The sequence below is a fragment of the Artemia sp. Qi Xiang Cuo genome, chromosome 12 (genome assembly GCF_049724085.1).
Source record: "Artemia sp. Qi Xiang Cuo chromosome 12, ASM4972408v1, whole genome shotgun sequence".
Classification (NCBI taxonomy): Eukaryota; Metazoa; Arthropoda; class Branchiopoda; order Anostraca; family Artemiidae; genus Artemia; species Artemia sp. Qi Xiang Cuo.
In genome coordinates, this window is record NC_142805.1 from 50,742,151 (window position 1) to 50,761,084 (window position 18,934).

At 37.5% G+C, this 18,934-nt stretch overlaps 1 protein-coding gene across 1 annotated transcript in view; it reads left to right on the plus strand.

The window, feature by feature from the left end:
- LOC148946235 (N6-Methyl-AMP deaminase-like) overlaps positions 1-18,934 on the plus strand; it is a 37,804-nt gene that overhangs the window by 14,544 nt on the left and 4,326 nt on the right. Inside the window, exons 3-5 of the mRNA XM_089097881.1 lie at positions 3,075-3,263; positions 12,938-13,181; positions 14,600-14,836. Of these exons, the coding sequence (XP_088954007.1) occupies positions 3,075-3,263; positions 12,938-13,181; positions 14,600-14,836 (670 nt within the window). The remainder of the gene's footprint in view (positions 1-3,074; positions 3,264-12,937; positions 13,182-14,599; positions 14,837-18,934) is intronic.

An 18,934-nucleotide genomic window follows, 5' to 3' on the forward strand; every position in this document is an offset into this window, starting at 1 on the left:
TTCCGAGAGGTGCTTCAGATACGTGTAGGGGTGGAAATATTTTATCCCCTGACGGGTTGAAAGCTACCCCCTGATTGTGGAAACGGTGGTTTTTCACGGGGAATCTTAGTTTTCAAGGGAACTGGGAATTGGAGCATTGTGATAGGTCGGACTTTGTCTCTATCTCTATAGGGGCTTAGAATAAAAATTGCTGCTTCTGATTCTTTTTTTAATCCAGTTTCTGTTGGTCATGAAGTTAGATAAGGTGGAGTTTTATCCCCTTATATTTTCAATATAAGGGGATAGTTGCTCTCCCGCGTCTTCTCTATCCTACCCTTCTTTTTCGAGATTTCAAGATCTGCGATTTTTCTTCAATTTGCGTTTGCTATTTTAAATACTGTAAATTTTTACTTGGTTTTCCAATTTGTGTTAGTAACACTGAATTAGTTTTGAAATTTAAAATTAAAGAGTCGTTGGAATTAGCTAGGGTTTAGGGGCATAATTTTTACCATAGGTCTGAAAAGTTTCTCTCTATGCTTAACCTTTTCCCCCTTTTTCCTCTAGAATTTAAATACTTTTTTTATGTATTTTGTTCAGTTATATTATTAAGCCCATTTAACATCGATGTTTTGTTGAAGAATTTCATTTTTCTTTTGTAATTTCATTTGTGTATTTTATATACTTCTCAATTTTGAGGGAAATAAATAATAAAGGTTTCAGTTTAAATGCTATGGAAGGCAATCAGCATTGCCATCTGACCTTATTTGCTGTACTCTAGAGTGTTACAGTGAAGTACTAGTCAAACTTCACTGTAAAGAGATAAATAGTTGAAGGGATGTTAGTTTCATATACTGGATAAAGGCGGTTCTTTGCTCTGTTATTGTTGTTTCATTGGAGGAGGTCCCAATCGTTTTACATTTCTATTTACCAGCGAGGCTTAGGTAGAGAGCACGCTCTCTTTCTGCTTATAAATGTGCTGAAGGATATTGAAGAAAGGGGTGATTTCTTAGTCTTGTGTGCACTTGATGTTGCAAGAGCTTTTGACTATTGTATATTTTCGCAGGTTTTGCTTGAAGCCCTGATGCTGCGGTACTGATGCTGCAGTTGAAAGGTACTGATGCTGTGGTATTTACTTGTTTAAGATACATGTATAGAAATCTGAAGGTTGAAATTAAAGATTGTAGTCAACTATTTCCAATTCTGAAAGGTGTACGCCAAGGAGCTCTGACTTCTCCAGTTTTGTTTAATAATTGTGTTACCGGTGCTCAGGATAAGTTGAACTGTACATTTATCTTCAAAGGAGTTGATCTTTCGTTAGTTGCGCTTGCGAATGACTTACTGAACCTTTCCTTCACATTCCAAGGATGTTCTTCAACTTTTGAGCTTCTCCGATAAGAGTATGAACACATTGGTTTGAGCTTTAATACTGATAAAACAGTTGTTCTACCATTCAACTATAAAGGGTATAGAAATTCCATAAGTCTATCCGGCTCTGAGGTTCCTTTAGCTAGCAGCCTTATTTACCTGGGCATGCCAATTGGAGCAAACCTGAAAGAAACTGTAAACCTGGCAATGAAAAATTGTGCTGAATAATTGTGTGTTAGATCCGGGCTGCGTATGCCTCCCTGGCTTCAAACGTGTCGTATTTGAGTAGAGTTCACCGTTCTCAGTTATATAATAGCCTAACAGTTCCTCACTTACTTGCCCCTGCTCCTGTTTGGTCTTTTTTTAATTGTGGGAAGAGAAAGCAAGTTCATCGTCTTTATTTTAAATTTGAAAAGTATTTAATTGAACTTCCAACTTGGACAAGTAACTCTTTTCTGTAAAAAAAGTATCAATTGGTAAACCCAGCTGGGTTTATTGAGTAGTGTATTTGTTATTTCTCTACTGAATGCCAGAAGTCTTCCCATCTTTGGTCATTTCTGTTTATCCCATGTTTTTAGTTGTCGAAGTGTGTTTTTATTTCTTTTTTTTCTTTTTTGTTTTTCTTGATTTTTACTCTGTCTTTTCCTGGGCTCTGCCCAGTTTTTGTGATGGGTTATATATAAAATGATGATGATTTCTCTTTTTTTGTTTTCTCTCTAGTATAATCTATGTATTGTTGTCACCAAAGTACACCCTCTCGTGTAAACAGCCTTGTTTCAAAACACAAAATTTTAAACTTTTGCTAGAATAGGCCTTCTCAAGCCAAAATAACACGAGTACCAAATTATATTGTTAAAAGATCCGTTATATTTTTACCCCATGATGTGTGGTGTTGGGTTCCTCCCGGTATTAGAAAACGCGGGCGACAGAAGGCAATCCTAAGAAAATGCCTTAAGAAGGATGCTGCGCTGTTGAGATCGTCGCTCAAACAACTTTGATCAAAGCACAAGAGAGGTCGTCGCAGAGAGGCACTGTTGTCGCCTTATGCGCCAGCCGGCGTGGGAGGACCTAAGTAGTAGTAAAGGATGCGTTGCTGCAAAACAAAAGCCAGGAGTAATAGTATAAATATTTTCGCAAAATAAAGTAATTTTCCGAGAAGATATGTATCACAACTAATTTTATCATCAAAACTGAGAGCCTTTCAAACTCAAGTTATTTGATTTTTATTGACTGGTAAAGTTTACCATAAAAAGCTCTGAAAAGATCACTGGATGTGCATGTTGGTCCACGGTTGGTAACATCGGCTGGTCACCAGGGAATCTTGGGTCCAACTCTGACGCCAGCAACGATTTTCAAGCAATTATTTTAATTTTTTGGTTCAGTTTATTTGCATTTAGAAAATAGCATAAATATTTATACTCATTTCCTCTATGATATATTTGCAAAGAGGTCGTTATTAATTTTTGATTTATGAAAATATACTAACTCCTTGTAAATACTTTTTGGATCATAATCGTAATCCAAGAGGGTTGTTTGCATGCCACAGGGTGAGTCCCAATGGGCTAATATTTGCCACATCAGGCACCTTATCAGGTAATATGTTGTCAATTGATCTGGCGGTACATAGTAACTTTAAAATGGTTAGGATATATTTTGTAACACTGATATTCTTATAGTTGCAATATGATATTTAAATAGGATATATTTTCCTAACACTTTCATCCTTATAGCTGCTTTATGATATTTAAACTCATCCACGAAGTTACGGATCGCCCAGAACTAATTAAGTTTGCAACCAAAGCTGTTATTAAGGACTTCGCACAAGAAAACACAAAATACCTTGAGCTACGAAGCACACCCAGATCAAATGACTACATGACCATGGATCAATATATCGAAGCAATTGTTTCCGCCATAAGGTAAGACATGTTCCGTTTTTTCCCAAGCAAAAAGAGGTTAATCAGGCATTAGAAAACGTCAAGTGTTTTCTAGTTAGGGAATAAATATTTTGTCGCTGTCAAAGACTGCATACAGTTGACAGGTAGAGCATCATTTGACTTGTGAGTTCTGTCGACACTATACTGGAGTCGTTCATTTGGTTTGTATTCATTCCAATAGCACACGCGTTCAATTTGTCTAGACAGCATGCTGACATTTATGTTCCATTTTTTATGACAGAATTCTGGTATCTGTTCTCTTCTTTGCTGATAGCTTGATGGAAACTAAAAATTTTTATGAAAACAGCCAAAATAGGTCGATTATACATGCATATATATATTCAACTTATTACAGATTGTGATGTCTATTTCCCAATAAAGCATTATCTTATCTAGTGAATTTAAGACGATTTGCTTAACGATTTTTTCTCATGTGGTAACCCTATTAATGGTGATACAATGGAGGTTTTTTTTTCCAGTGTCGTTGACAACAATGTTGACAAAATGGGCAAATAAAATTTGATTTGTTATGAAGCCTCGAAAGACGATTTTTATGAAACCCTCCAGTCCGTCCTAGACTCCATCCCTCTCCGTGACGTCGCTGGCTTGGCAGGTGACCTAAATGTGAAAGTTGGTCAGGACAGATCTTATTGCTCGGATATGTTGGGACATCACGGGCTTGGAACTATCAACGAAAATGGTGCAAGGCTAGTCAGCCTTGCCATGTCCAACGACCTGTTGATAGGAGGTACATTACTCGAGCACAAAGATATCCATAAGTATACATGGACGTCCCCAGACAAAACTGCCAAAAATCAGATTGACCACTTTCTGATCCGACGAAGGTGGAGAACTAGTCTGAAAGACGTCACAGAAGTACGGACGTCGGGTCGGACCATGAACTTCTTGTAGCAACACTCAAGTTGAAACTCCGCTCCAACAGATCTCGACAACCAACAAAATTACCAAGAAATTTCGACGGGGAGAAGCTCATAGACAAGGAGGTTAGGAGACAATTCAGCAGTAAACTCTTGAACAGACTCGAGGCACTTGCTGATACACCACAAGACGTGGAAAAAGCTTGGACGGCTATACAACAGAACTGCACAGAAACTGCTGAAGAAGTTCTTGGCTTTAAAAATTCAATAAAGGAACGGTGGATATCCCAGAAGACATGGGACCTGATCGAAGATCGCAAGAAAATAAAACAAAGCACGCTCAGTAATGATCCCTCTGCTGATGTCATGAAAGACATAGCGTATAAAGAAGTGGACAGAGAAGTGAAGAAAAGTGCTAGATCAGACAAGTGACAGCACCTCAATGAGAAAGCAAGAATGACAGAAGAAGCAGCCCGACGTGGTGACACGAGAGCTGTGTACCGCCTAACTAAAGAAATCGTTGGGAAGACCAACGTACAAGATGGACCAGTAAAAGAGAAAACGGAAGACTACTAACCGATCCAGATGACCGGAAAAATAGATGGGTGGATTACTTCAAAAGCCTACTCAACCGCCCGTCCCCTTCTGTTCAACCAGATATTCTGGACAGCACATTTTTGGATCTCCTCATTAATGAAGACGAGCCAACGGCGAATGAGATCCTTTCAGCCTCGAATAAGCTGAAGAATGGAAAATCTCCGGGGAGTGACCGTATATCTGGAGAAATGGTCAAGTCAATGATCCGCAGGTTCCTTTCGGTGTGGCTAGTCTTCTTTTCTCTCCTCTGGGAAAAAGAAAAAGTCCCCAAAGACTGGAGAGCAGGAACCATTATTAAATCAGAGGCAACGCTATAGCGTTGCCTATAGTAAACGCAATACGGCTCCAATGTTTTATTATTATTATTTTTTTTCCCAGAGGCACTTCATATGGAAGGGGTCGTCGTAGAAACTTCAAAGGGGCTCATTCGAATGGAAATCGAGAGTTCTAGTGCCATTTTTAAGGGTCAAAAGGGATTTGAGGGCAACTAGCCCCCACTCCACGCCCATCATTCCCCCAAACACATCCAATCAAAATTTTGAGATAGCCATTTTGTTCAGTGTAGTTGATTTCCAGATAGAAAGTATATTTTTGAGGAGGACACTCCCCCACAACCCTCAGGGCAAGGGTTTTAAGTTATGCCCTGGGGGTATATAAGGTTTTTATAGAAGTCGTTGTCGTAGAAACTTCAAAAAAATCTCATTCCATTGGAAATTCAAAGGGCTAGTGCCCTTTTTAATAGTTGAAGTGATTGGAGGGAAACTATCCCCCCCCTACGGCCATCATTTCCCAAAAGACGTCAAATCGAAATATCGAAATGTCAATTTTTATGACAGTAGTTTACTCCTAAAGATAAACTGCGTTTTTGTGAAGGACACTTAGCCCATACCAAAATGGCAATTGTTTTAAGTATTACCCTGGGGTCATACAAGGTTTTTATTGAAGTTCTCGTAATAGAAACATCATAACCGACTCGGTTAATTCGACATTCAAAGGGAAAGTGTTCTTTTTAATAGTCGAAAGTGATTGGAGGGGCAACTAGCCCCCCGCCCACGCCCATCATTCTCCCAAACATATCCAATCAAAATTTTGAGATAGCCATTTTGTTCAGCGCAGTTGATTTCCAGATAGAAAATATATTTTTGAGGAGGACACTCCCCCACAACCCTCAAGGCAAGGGTTTTAAGTTATACCCTGGGGGCATATAAGGTTTTTATAGAAGGTGTTGTCGTAGAAACTTCAAAAAAGGCTCATTCGATTGGAAATTCAAAGGGCTAGTGCCCTTTTTAATAGTCGAAAGTGATTGGAAGGCAACTAACCCCCCAAACGCATCCAATCAAAATTTTGAGACAGGCATTTTATTAAACGTAGTTTTAAGTTCTGGAAATTAGGCCTTTGAAGATGACAACTCCCCCACAGCCCTCTGGGCAAGGGTTGTAAGTTATGTCGTGGGGAAATAAAAGGTTTTGTATAGACAAGATGTCGTAAAAACTTCAGAAAGGGTTCATTTAATTTGAAAGTTCCTTTTTTTAAATAGGTAGTTCTTTTTGTAATAGTCGAATGTGATTCTACTGCCACTCGCACTCTTTACACGCCCAACATTCCCCAAAACGTGCTTAATCGAAATTTTATATAGCAATTTTTCTCATCCTGGTTGAAAGTTCTGGAAATAATATGTTTGAGCAGGACACTCCCCCCACAGTTCAGGGGCAAGAATTATAAGTTATGCCCTGGGGGCATATATGGTTCTTATGGAGGGAATGCTCGTATAAACTTCAGAGAGGGCTAATTTGATTGGAACTTGATAGTTCTAGTTCACTTATTAAGCGTCAAAAGATATTGGAGGGTAACGACCTCCCCCCCCCCCCCTCCTGCAAACCCTTTTTTTCCAAATGCATCCAATAAAAATTTTAATAGCTGTTTTGTTAAATATAGTTCGAAGATTATGTAACAATACCTCCGGTCTCAAGACACTCCACCAGGGCCCGAGAACGGGCACGATAAGTATTTGCCTGGGGGCATGTAAGGTCCTAATGGAAGGGCTTTTCGTCTAAGCTTCAGAGAGGGCTCATTTTATTGGAAACTGAAAGTTCTAGTTCACTTTTTAAGAGTCAAAAGAGATGGGAGGGCACCTACCCCCCCCCCCCCACGCCCTTTTTTCGCAAACCCATTCGATAAGAACTTTGAGATAGCTTTTTTACAATAGTTTAAAGAGCATATAACGAAAACTCAGGGGTCAACACAGCCCCCCAGGGCCCGAGGGCAGGTGTTTTAAGTTATGCCCTGGGGGAATATATGGTTCTTATTGAAGGGGTGCTCGTAAAAAATTCAGAGATGGCTCATTTGATTGGAAATTGAAAGCTTTAGTTAAGTTTTTTAGAGTCAAAAGAGATCCGAGGGCAGATAGCACCCCCCCACGCCTTCTTTTTCAAAATCCATCTGATGAAAATGTTGACATAGATATTTTTTTAATAATCGTTCAAAAGTCAGATAAAAAAAAATCTAGTGTCCATATCAACCCACAGGACACAGTGGAAGGCGTTTTAAGTTATGCCTTAAGGGCATCTATGGTTGTTATAAAAGGGATGCTCGTGTAAACTTCATAGAGGGCTCATTTGATTGGAAATTGAAAGTTATAGTTCACTTTCTAAGAGTCAAGAGAGTTAAACTAGCCCCCCACGCTCTTTTTTTCCCAATCTCGTCCGCTACAAATTTTGAGATAGCCAGTGTTTTGGAAATTGTTCAAAAATTAGATAACAAAAACGCCCCCCAGATCCTGGGAGATAGGCATTGTGAGTATTGTCCTGGGGGTGTGTATGGTTCTTATGAAAGAGACGATTGGATTAGCTTCGGAGAGGGCTCATTTGATATGAACCGGAAAGCTATAGTTCACTTTTCAAGAGTCAAAAAATATCCGAGGGCAATTAGCCCCCTCACACAACCTTTTTTCCCCAAGCCATCCGATAAAATCTTTATAACAGCCATTATATCAAAAATAGTTCAAAGGTCAGATAAGAAAAATTCCTGTGTCGACAGAACCTGCCAGGGCCCGGAGGCAGGCGTTATGAATAATGCTCTAGGGGCATATATAGTTCTTATGGAAGGGATGATCGTATAAACTTCGGAGATGGCTCAATTTATTGGAAATTGAAAGCGCTTGTTCCGTATTTAAGAGCCGAAATAGATCGGAGGGCAACTAGCTCCCCCCCCCCTCCTCCACGCCCTAAATGCATCAGATAAAAATTTTCACATAAAAATTCAATTTAAGTTTCACTCGTTTTAAGATTTATTTATTAATTTACATTAATATCTATTGTATGTTTGTTTGCATCGATTGTTCATTTAATTTCTGTTCGTTTTAAGTTTTGTTTGTACTTCAATACGAAAACATTTTTTTTTCGTTTTAAGCTTGATATTCATATTCAATCTAAGCATTACTCGCTTTAAGATCTATTTATTCATTTATATTATTATTTGTTGTATGTTTTTGCTATGATTGTTTATTTAATTTCTGTTCGTTTTGGGTTTAATTTATTCTTTAATAGTAATATCTGGTCGTTTTGAGTTTGAATTTTAAAATGTATTTGTATCTGCTGAGCTTAAGTTTAAAATGGCCTTTACTTTTCTTTGAAAAACTTATTTTTCGGAAGTTTTTTTTTTAATTAATTGTTCAAAAATGGAGACGCGACAGTCTGTCGCGAGATACAGAGGCATCAACCTCCTCTCGATACCCGGAAAACTCTCCTGCATAATCATCCTGACAAGACTTCAAGCTGCCTTAGACCCGCATTTACGCGAGGAGTAAGATGGTTTCCGACCAAAAAGATCTTGCGCCAATCTGGTATTCACACTGCGCACCATGCTTGAAGAATCAAACAAGTCGAGACAACGTCTGTATGTATTGTTCGTCGACTTTGAAAAAGCGTTTGACTCAATAGACCGCCCAATACTGTGGATGATCCTGATCTTCTACGGTATTCCTGAAAAGCTGGTTCGTCTTGTCATAGCAATGTACGAAGACACGGAATGCTGCGTGATAACCTCCTAAGGAGATACAAGATACAGGCCTCCCACTGGGCTCATAATTATGAAAAAAGTTCATATTTTTAACCTAGGTTCATAAATAGTTCATAATTTAGAAAAAAAGGTTCATAAAGTTCATATTTTTCTTGTCATCAGCTGGAAAGCACTTGCAGCTGCTGTCTTTTTCCTTATAAAGGACAAGCGAAGCAAATGTATCTGCAAGAGTTTTATTTAAAACGTTTCAAACTGTAACACTCAGCATGTTTTGTGAACATACATTTTCTTCTGTTCAAAAAGACATTGTTACATCTAACTTGGTTCCTATATTGCCCCTACATCTTCTTGTACTAAGCTATCTTTTAGTCTTTTCCCTTTTCTGGCTTGAGTCTTTGCTATCTTCATAGACTTTTCTAGTAGTAATATTCCTAAATAATTGATTTCAGCTTATGAGCTGTAACATAACTTCTTGGCAGAAGATCATAAGTTGATTGATTATTCTTTTTTTTTTTTTTTTTTTTTTATACATGGATTCACACTAATGCTTTTTGCAAGGACTTTCTACGCGACATTATATCTTCTTACTTGGCGTTGCTTTACGCTGAGACTACAAATGCCAAAGGTGCAAAGGAGTTGAATATCATGATTAGATACTGGTCGGAGACCGAAGAAAGAGTCTCTGTACGCCACCTACAGTCCTGTTTCATAGGACACGCAAAAGTGGAAGATTTACACCAGCACCTACTACAAGCTCTAAAGGATGCTAACCTTGATCTCCGTCAAGTCTTGATGCTGGGAAGTGACGGACCTAATGTCAACAAGAAAGTTTGGAGGTTATTTGATTCCAAAGTTAAAACTGTGCGCAGCAACCGAGGCCTAGCTGACATTGGGACATGCAACATGCATTTATGGAACTCGGTTTTTAGTCTGAAAAACCATCAAGGACAGACAAAATATATCCCCTTGTTTTAAAGTTAGTAAAAGCAGCTCTCTGCATGTCGCATGGGAACGCTGACGTTGAACGTGATTTTTCCCGGTCAGGACGGATCATTACCAAGGAAAAATCATCGATGAGAGTCAAAATGCTCAATGCTAGACTGATAGTATCTGACGCTCTAAAGAAGTTTGAGAACAGGGCCGAGATAGTCCCTAACTCCCTATTACCAGAGAGCTGTTGAATTTGGGGCGAAATGCGTGCCAGAGCTATAAACTGTACCTGGAAGCTGAGCAATCATGACAGGCTGGAGAGGTGTCCAAAAGGAAAGAAGAAGAAGAGAAGAAGAGGAAAAAAAGAGGACGTTATTTGAGAAGAAGACCATTGAACACCTGGAAAAAGATTTGATTGAGAAGAAGTCAGTTGAAAAGGAGAAGAGACAAGTAGCAGAAAGGCTTCTTCAAGAAGCTAATGAGAAGCTGAAAAAAGTCATAGATGCCAAAGACTTTGTAGAAATAATCCTCGCACAAAGTATGATCGAGGCTTTGAGCCGGAAGATGTGCGAAAAAGATGAGGCAGCCAGAGAGGTTGAGCTGATACAGAGACAAACAAAAGTCATCCTTAATTTCGTCATATTTTGCCAAAAGGAACAAGTAGAGGGGACTATTTTGTGCTATTGTATTTTGTACTTTTGTACAAATTAAACGCATTTAACTGAACTCATGAAAAAAAGAAGAAGAAGAATATGTGCACCAGTGATGAAAACACCAACTGCCACTTTTTGTGTCCACGGACACTTTCTGACGTGCACATATCGTAAATTTAGGTTCATAATAGGTTCATAAAAAGCGCAGTCAAAAGTTCATAAAGTTCATATTTTTGTGGTCAAAAGTTCATAAAGTTCATATTTTTCACAAAAAAATTAGCGGGAGGCCTGTAGATATTTCAAAGTGATGACAGGTGTCAAACAAAGATGCGTATTGTCTCCATTCCTCTTTATGCTCATGGTGGACTACATATTCAGGCAAATTGATGGATACGGGATCAAAATTGCTGGCAGACTAGTCCAAGATCTCGACTTTGCAGACGATATTGGATTGATGGAGAAAGACAAAAGCAAACTTCAAGACTTTTTATGCAAGTTAGCCGAAAGAGCCGAGCAGTTTGGGTTAAATATCAACGTCCCCAAAACCAAAGCGATGTCAACCACTAACTCACCGATGAATATCCAGTTGGGGACTGAAAGCATAGAGCAAGTCACCGACTTCGATATCTTGGTAGCACCGTCTTGTTTAGTGGCGATTTCGAAAAAGAGCTGAGAACACGAATAGTCCTGGCAAGCCCGGCATTTCAACGACTTCAACCAGTCTGGAGATCAGCGAAGTACTCACTCCAGCTAAAACTTCGCCTTTTCAAAAGCAACGTCCTTTCGATCTTGACGTACGCGGTGGAATGTTTAAAACTCACAGCTGAAAAGAAAAAACGAATCACTGCATTTGAAAACAACTGTCTTTGATGTATCCTGAACATTAACTGGAAGGATAGGATAACAAAATTGAAAATTCGCCACTACACAAACCAGCCTGATGTCGCTGATGTAGTCAGGCAACGAAGATGGCGCTATCTTGGCCATGTTATCCGTATGCCAGGATCGAGGCTACCGAATATGCTTCTCCAGTGGCAACCAGACGACACGCGTCGACGAGGAAGGCCCCAAAAAACGCTTCGCAGGACATATGGGTGGGACAGGAGAGCCCTTCATGCATCCTTAATCCCAGAGTGGGAGGACATCTACCTCGCAGCTCATTTGCGGGATGATTGGAGGCTGTTAACGGACGCCCTGTGTGCCTCTAGAGGTACAGGCAGAGCTAAGGTCTAAGGTAAGGTGCTTTTGACGACCGCAGGTTAGCAAAGAGCGACAATTTGAACGGCTTCTTTTTGCGAAAATTTCAGAATATCCATTAGTCTGCACCATTTAGCCTAATTTGATTTTTAGCTTAAAATTATGCGTTTCTGCTCTAGATTTATGAAGAAAAGTAAAAGGCGTATGTAAAACGACTATTGAATAATTCAGAGTACTGTTGAAGATTTGTTTCCATATTAAGATCTCTTGCTTTATCATAAATCTTGGAAAGCCCAATTGGGAAAGAGGGAAAAGTTGCACCCATAAATTGAATAAAAATGACACAAGACTAAGTTAAACAGTGATCTATGATTCTTAAAATTGATTCCCCCCCCCTCGAAAAAAAAAATGTTTGAGGTTTATTAGAATATAAAAGTTTGTTTATAGTTTCATTTTTTCGATTGAATGTGGTGCTTTAAAGGTAGATTTCTGTCAAAAGAATTTGATCGCTAAGTTTTACTTAGCGATCTTTAGATGTGCTAATTGAACCATTTTATAGATGAATTTCAGAAAAATGAGGAGAAACCTGTGAAACACCAAAGAAAACTAAAAGATAAGTCCTAAATTAGAGCAAAGTAACTGATAATGATAATAAACTCTCAAGCCAATCGATTGTATTTGAACGTACCTTAGGCCCAATTCTACCAAAGGTAACCAAGGTGCTAAATTCACCAAAGGCCGCAGCGGCATTCGATGAAGACGAACATTCGCTACAGGCTTAGAAGATTGTGAGATGACATACACGCCAGCAGACTTTAGATTTGTCAACTTGTAAGCGCAAAAATAAGGTTGTTGACATAGTAGTAAATAAAACAGCTGGCACTAGAATTGATCATCGAGTGACACCTTAATCGGCACTGATGGCAAATGAAGAGAGGGTTCAACAGAGATTTGTCTGCTAGAAAAATAATAGATATACCATGAGAGCCCACTCTTTCTAATACCTTAAAACGATAACTTCACATTGAAGTATACTTGAGTAAAAAAAAGATACCGTTGCTTGGCAGTATATTGTTGAAAGTGTGAGATGAGACATGAAGGATGCGGACGGTTTTGAATTGAGAGCATTTTTTTTTTTTGTACCAATCTGAAAAAACTGAGAACATAATTTTTCCTGCACATATAGAGTAACACAACACTTCTGGTGCTTCCATCACTTTCATTACTTAACAGACACCAGAAAAAAAAACTCCGAGTAAACTCACTGACCACTGCTGCAATAAAATTAATTTTAATCGCTGTCCGAAGTGGTCGTGTTCGGAATTGGTCGTGGCCTGGATACGATCATTGATGCTAATTTCTGATGCTACAATGTTTCTTTTAGAGAGTTTTCATTAGAAGAGCCTTCAATAGTTGTGAAGCTTTTGATATCAATTGATCGAAGCAAAGGTGTGGAAATAGCGAAGGAAATAACGAGCCTTGCGATCAAGTATTACAAAAAATATAAAGACGTCATAGTTGGTATGGACATGAGTGGTAATATGAGAGGATCCAAAGCTCGAGATTTTTTTGGCCTTCTGTCGGAAGCACGGGCTGTTGGAATGAAAATATCCATTCACGCTGCAGAGGTAATTTCGTCTATTATTTGCCTACATTCTAATTGTCTATTAGTTTGTTTCAGTTAACTTATTTTTCTGTTTCTTATTAGGGGTAGGAAAGTACTTACGACTGAAAGCTTATATAGTTCTAATTGGAACTACAACCTGAAATATAAACATAAAGTCACTAATTCATATTCAGACCGTTCCTTTCAGTATAAAGATTCATTCCCTCTAATAAGTACGTGGCAAAAACATATTCAATGAGTCACTAGTAGAGTAATCTCCGTTAAATAAATTCAACAAGAGTAATTAACGTTAACCTACCAAATTGTAGTTACAAACACCAAGATCAATATGATTTTTTATTAATTGCTAAAATAAGCATATTTTAATCAAATGTTTAATATTAATGTCATTTTTGCAACATGGACGATTTTAAACAATGAATATGTATTTAACTCTTTCCCAGTAAAAAAAAAAAAAATGGAAATAAATTAAGGTTAGTTTGTCAAAAAAGGCCTTACAAACCCCGTCGATTATTTTATCAATGCAAAGATAATAATGAATTGTGACTGAATAAGCTGTTTCACAGCCACTAAAATAATTATTCATTACATAATAGAATTAAAACTCACAAAATATTTGTAGCAATCTATCAATTGTATATTGAACGTTGTATGAAGTTAAGTATTGATTTGTGGAATAGTATATGCAAGCTTCTTGAATGACCATATTACAGTTCAACGCCACCACCTAGATACTGTTTAATTAGTCCTCTGTTTCTCCAAGTACAAAAAGTAAAAAAAGGAGTTTTCTAAAAAAAGTTTCTAAAAACATGATTCGTTCTTTTAGAGTTATGTACTTTCCATCCTTGATTTTTTTTTTTTTTTTACCTTAACTTCCCCTGAACAAAAAGAGGAAAAAAAACAACAGGGGAAAAAAATGATTTAATGCCTCTGTTTGACTGGACTATGTTGACCCATGTTTTTGAATGAAAATTTCCAATTCAACTCATAGGCACTCACACGAGAAAGATTCTTACCAATATTACTGATTGATTATATCGACTGGATATTGGATGTTCTGTAGGGTTAAATATGCCTTTTTCGACTGGTGATGTCAGCTCTTTAATTGACCATACTTTAGCACAAAGCCACCGCGTCGATAAATTACTATTAGTCCTCCTCTTCTTCGAAAAAAATTCTTTCTTTTTAGGCAAAATGATTTCTCTTTTGATTAACTTGGTAATATAACTGTTTCAATACAAATTCTAATCCCATAAACATTCCCACTTCAATGCCTTGATTAAAAAACAATCATTTTAAGCATTTAGCTTTCTCTGATAAAAAGAACAGGAAAGAAACAGTTGATTTAATCCAACTGGTTCAATAGATGAAGTTCGACTATTCATCCATGTATCTAAATGATAATTTTCAATCCAAAAGGTGCACGATGATGATGAAACAGAAGATGTTCTCAAATTCGAGCCAGAGAGAATTGGTCACGGTACCTTCATTCCTCCTCTCAAGTGTCAAAATCCTCGATTAATGGTCCTACTTCAAGAAAAGCGCATTCCCCTGGAAGTTTGCCTTACGTCGAACTTAAAGGGTGGCACAGTTGATTCATTTGAAGACCATCACCTTGGTGTGTTAATTAGTGAGAAACTTCCTTTCATAATTTGTGTAAGTATTTATCATTTTATTCAATGCTTATAATATTATTTATGATAATGTATACATTACCAATACCTATGACCATGACCTTGCATATGAACTCGAGTATTCAAGGTACTGCGTTCCTTCCTCGTTTTGCGGGACCGGGGGTGTGGAATTCCCTCCCAGATAGTATTAGGCAGGCTGAAAATGTAAGCCAGCTCAAGAGTAGATTAAAGTGTTACCTTTTGAGTGATAATTGAGAAAGATTAGAAAGTTGTATGTTATTTTATTTTTTTTTTTTTTTTATTTAGTAGTTGTAAAGCTGTTTAATAATGGATTTGCAGCCATCGTAAATAAACCTTTGGGTTTTTGTAGATGGCTGCTGTAAATTTGTTCGAATTTTTTATGTTAAATAAATTAATTTGATCTGATTTGATCAAAATGTCAAGATATATCCTATAATTTCACCAATCGCTTCGAATAAAGCAGATTAATTAGCTCAAACATTAAAAATGGCTTATGACAGCTCTAACGTCCTAAAATGTAGGCTGTGAGCTGTCTCAAACAAGTAAATAGAGCCTTAGAATAAATTAATCGCACCCTTATGCATATAGAAAAAGACATGAAATTAGTCAAACTGACCTTTAAGAATAAAAATTATGTGATAATATCTCTGTGGTTACGGTTGTTCAATGGTAATGTTGTTTTAAAAGCAAAAGAAAACACATTTACGTTGAGTAGACGTGAAAATTCATTGTTTTGAGTAGAATAGAACAGCAAGAAAATGGAAATGATTTTTCAATTGATTTGGAGTTAAATAACATCAGCTAGAAACAGTTAGGTTCCAAAAAGTGTTTTTCAAGGTGGAAGAACATTTTTTCAATGTTAATGAATAAACACTTTACATTTTTAACTTCCAAAAACTTTATTTAAGAAACATGTAGTTACAAAAGAAAGATCTGATGTTACTGGAAGGTTTCTTTTTAATGTTGAACAAAATTGCTTGTGTTAATATATGCTACTTTACATTTTATAAGTTCAAAAAGCTTTTTTTTGCAAAATCTCTTGTTACAAGAAAACAAATTGGTGTTTGCAGAAAGTTGGGTTAGGGCAATGGTCAGTGGGTTTTTTAACTTGTGTTGTATGGGGCAACTAAAGTCTTAAAAGTACAATTTTAGGCAAACATTTTCAAACATTTTGCAAGAGGTGGATCAGGTACGTGTGGGGGCGGGGTTTTCTTACCCCCCCCCCCGAGGGGTTGACAGCTCCCCTTTGATTATGGAAACAGTAGATTTTAACATGAAATCTTAACTTTCAAAGGAACTGAGAATTGAGCATTGTGAAAGGTCGGACTATCTCTATCAAGCAGGACGGATGAATTTTTGATACCACTTCTCTTAGTCATCCTTGTTTCTTTGGTAACCCATAAGAAGCCTGACAGATTTGTCAGTACTAAATAAGCAATAAAGCAATGATTGTGCCTCGGACGGATTTCGTAAGTAGGTCACGCCTTTGGCATGATATAGAAACATTTCAACCAAGAACGATATAAAAGAAACTACAATGCCCGGAGGATTGAAGGGCTTGTTTATTTGCATTTGCTTTGGGTAATAAAGGTTTCAGTTTAAATTTTGTGAAAAGCAATTAGCATTGCCATATGACCTTATTTGCTGCACTCTAGAGTGTTTCAGTGAAGTACTACTCAAATTATATCGTAAAGAGCTAAAGAGTTGAGGGGGAGGGGTGTTAGTTTCATAACCATACCATTTTACTACACCATTTTATCAAATGGTATAGAAATTGCAACAACGGTGAGGTATCACTTGAATGCTGCTGACGACCGCCGATAAATTAACCATGAAGACTAAGAAAGGGTGACATAATATTCTTACCAAGTATAAAAGACTTAAAGATCGAATATCTTTATTGAATATCTAGATCTTTTTTATAACGTACAATATTCGATAATTAAATTTTCACACCAACTCAAATCTAACTTGGAAGGACTTGATCTGGGTTCTCGGATTTTAAGCCGTCAAAAGACTGTTAATTTTGTCCTAACAGTTTATTATAATTCGACATATACGGTCGACATAAATGATAGTGTCCAACTTTGAAAACATAATTAAAACGAAACGCATAGATTCCTTCCCTGGAAAAAGTTGAAAACTTGTTTTAGCACAAACTATTCATTACCAGTCAATTAAAAATTACTTAGGGTTAAAATGAATCTACTTAAGCAAGGTAAAATGTCTGAATCTAACTCGTTGCGGAAACATATGAAAAGAAGAAATACGTAAATACCTTTTTCATATTAAAGGCAGCGCTATAGAGCTGCCTAAGTAAGGAGCGATATGACTGCAATGTTGTATTGTTTTTTTTCTCTCCTGCCTATGTCATATGGAAGGAGTTGTCGAGAAACTTAAGAAAGGGGTCATTCGATTTGAAACTGAATGTTCTAGTGCTCTTTTTAAGAGTTAAAACGATGGGAGGGCAACCAGTCACTTTCCACATTCCCACAACTCCCACAGACAGCTAATCAAAATTTTGAAAATCTCGTTTTGTTCAAAACAGCTGAAAGTTCCAATAGTTATACGTATGGGGATGACGTGACCCCTACAGCCCCTGGGTCAAGGGCCTCTAAATTTATGCAAGTTGCTTATTGTTTAGATACAGGTTTTGTATTTGGAAAGGGGGCTTATTTTTGATCCTGGGTCTTCAAGAATGTTAAGGCCATCAAGTGAAACTTTGAGGGAGTATTAAAGGGGTTGTTGAACTAAATCACAAGATACTATATGCATGCAGTCAAAAAGGTGTATCTTCAATATTTGAGGGGCGGCTGAGAGTATTAAGTTGAAAATTCCCGTGCGTGTTGAGGGGGAGGCTGAACTTACTAAAAGACTTTGTGCATTCAGATTTTCAAAAGGGCTTATCCTTAATATCTCAGGAACAGATAACAGTATTAAGTTGAAACTTTCAAGACGTGCTGAGCGGGGTGTTGAGTTAAATCAAAGCACTAAATGTATTCAGGTTGTCAAGTGGGCATATGGTATTAAGTTGAAACTCTCAGGGATGTTGAGAGGAAGTAGAACCAATTTAAAAGACACTAAGTGCATTCAGGTTATCAAAAATGCATATCTGCAATATCGAAGGAATAGCTAAGAGTTTTCAATTGCAACTTCCAGTGCATATTGAGAGGGTGTGGAACTAAACCAAAAGACACTATAGGCATCCATGTTTAAAACTGCGCATTTGCAATATTTTAGAAACAGCTAAGGGTATTAAGTTGAAACTTTCAGGACATTTTGAATTCAGTCAAAGGACACTATGTACATCTAGGTTACCAAAAGGGCATATTTAGGGTATTTCAGAAACAACAAAAGGTATTAATTGAATACCTTTAGGAATGTTGAAGGGGATATTGAACTAAATTAAAATACACTACAGGCATCCAGGTTTTCATAAGGGTGCATCTGCAACATCTAGGAACTAACAGTATGAAGTTAAATTTGCAAGGAATATTGAAGTAAATCAAAAGACTTTAAATGCATCCAGGTTGTCAAAATGACATATATGTAATAACGCAGGAACAGCTCAAGGAATGAACTTGAAATTTTCATGGAAAGTTCAGGGGGATGTGAAACTAAATAAAAAACGGCTATGTATATCCAAACTGTCAAAAGGGCATATATTCTCAGGAGCAGCTAAGCGTAATACGTTGAAACTTTCAAAGCATGTTTTTGGGGATGCTGAACTAATTAAAAAAAAGGCGTATCTCCAATATCGCGAGAACAACTAAGTGCATTAAGTTGAAACTTTCAGGGCAGGTTGAACTAAGTCACAACATCCTATGTCCATCGAGGTGGTCAAGAGGGCGTATCTCCAATATTTCAGGGACGTCTAAAGGTATTAAGTTAAAACTTTCAGGGTATGTTGAGGGTGATGTTGATAAATCAAACGACGCTATTTGCAGCTAGATGGCCGAAAAGACGTATGTGCAATATTTCAAGAACGGCTGCAGGTATTAAGTGGAAAATATCAGCGAATGTTGAGGGTGGGGGGGGGGTCAACTACATCAATAGATACTATTTATATCTTGGTTTGTCAAAAGGACGTATCGAAAAC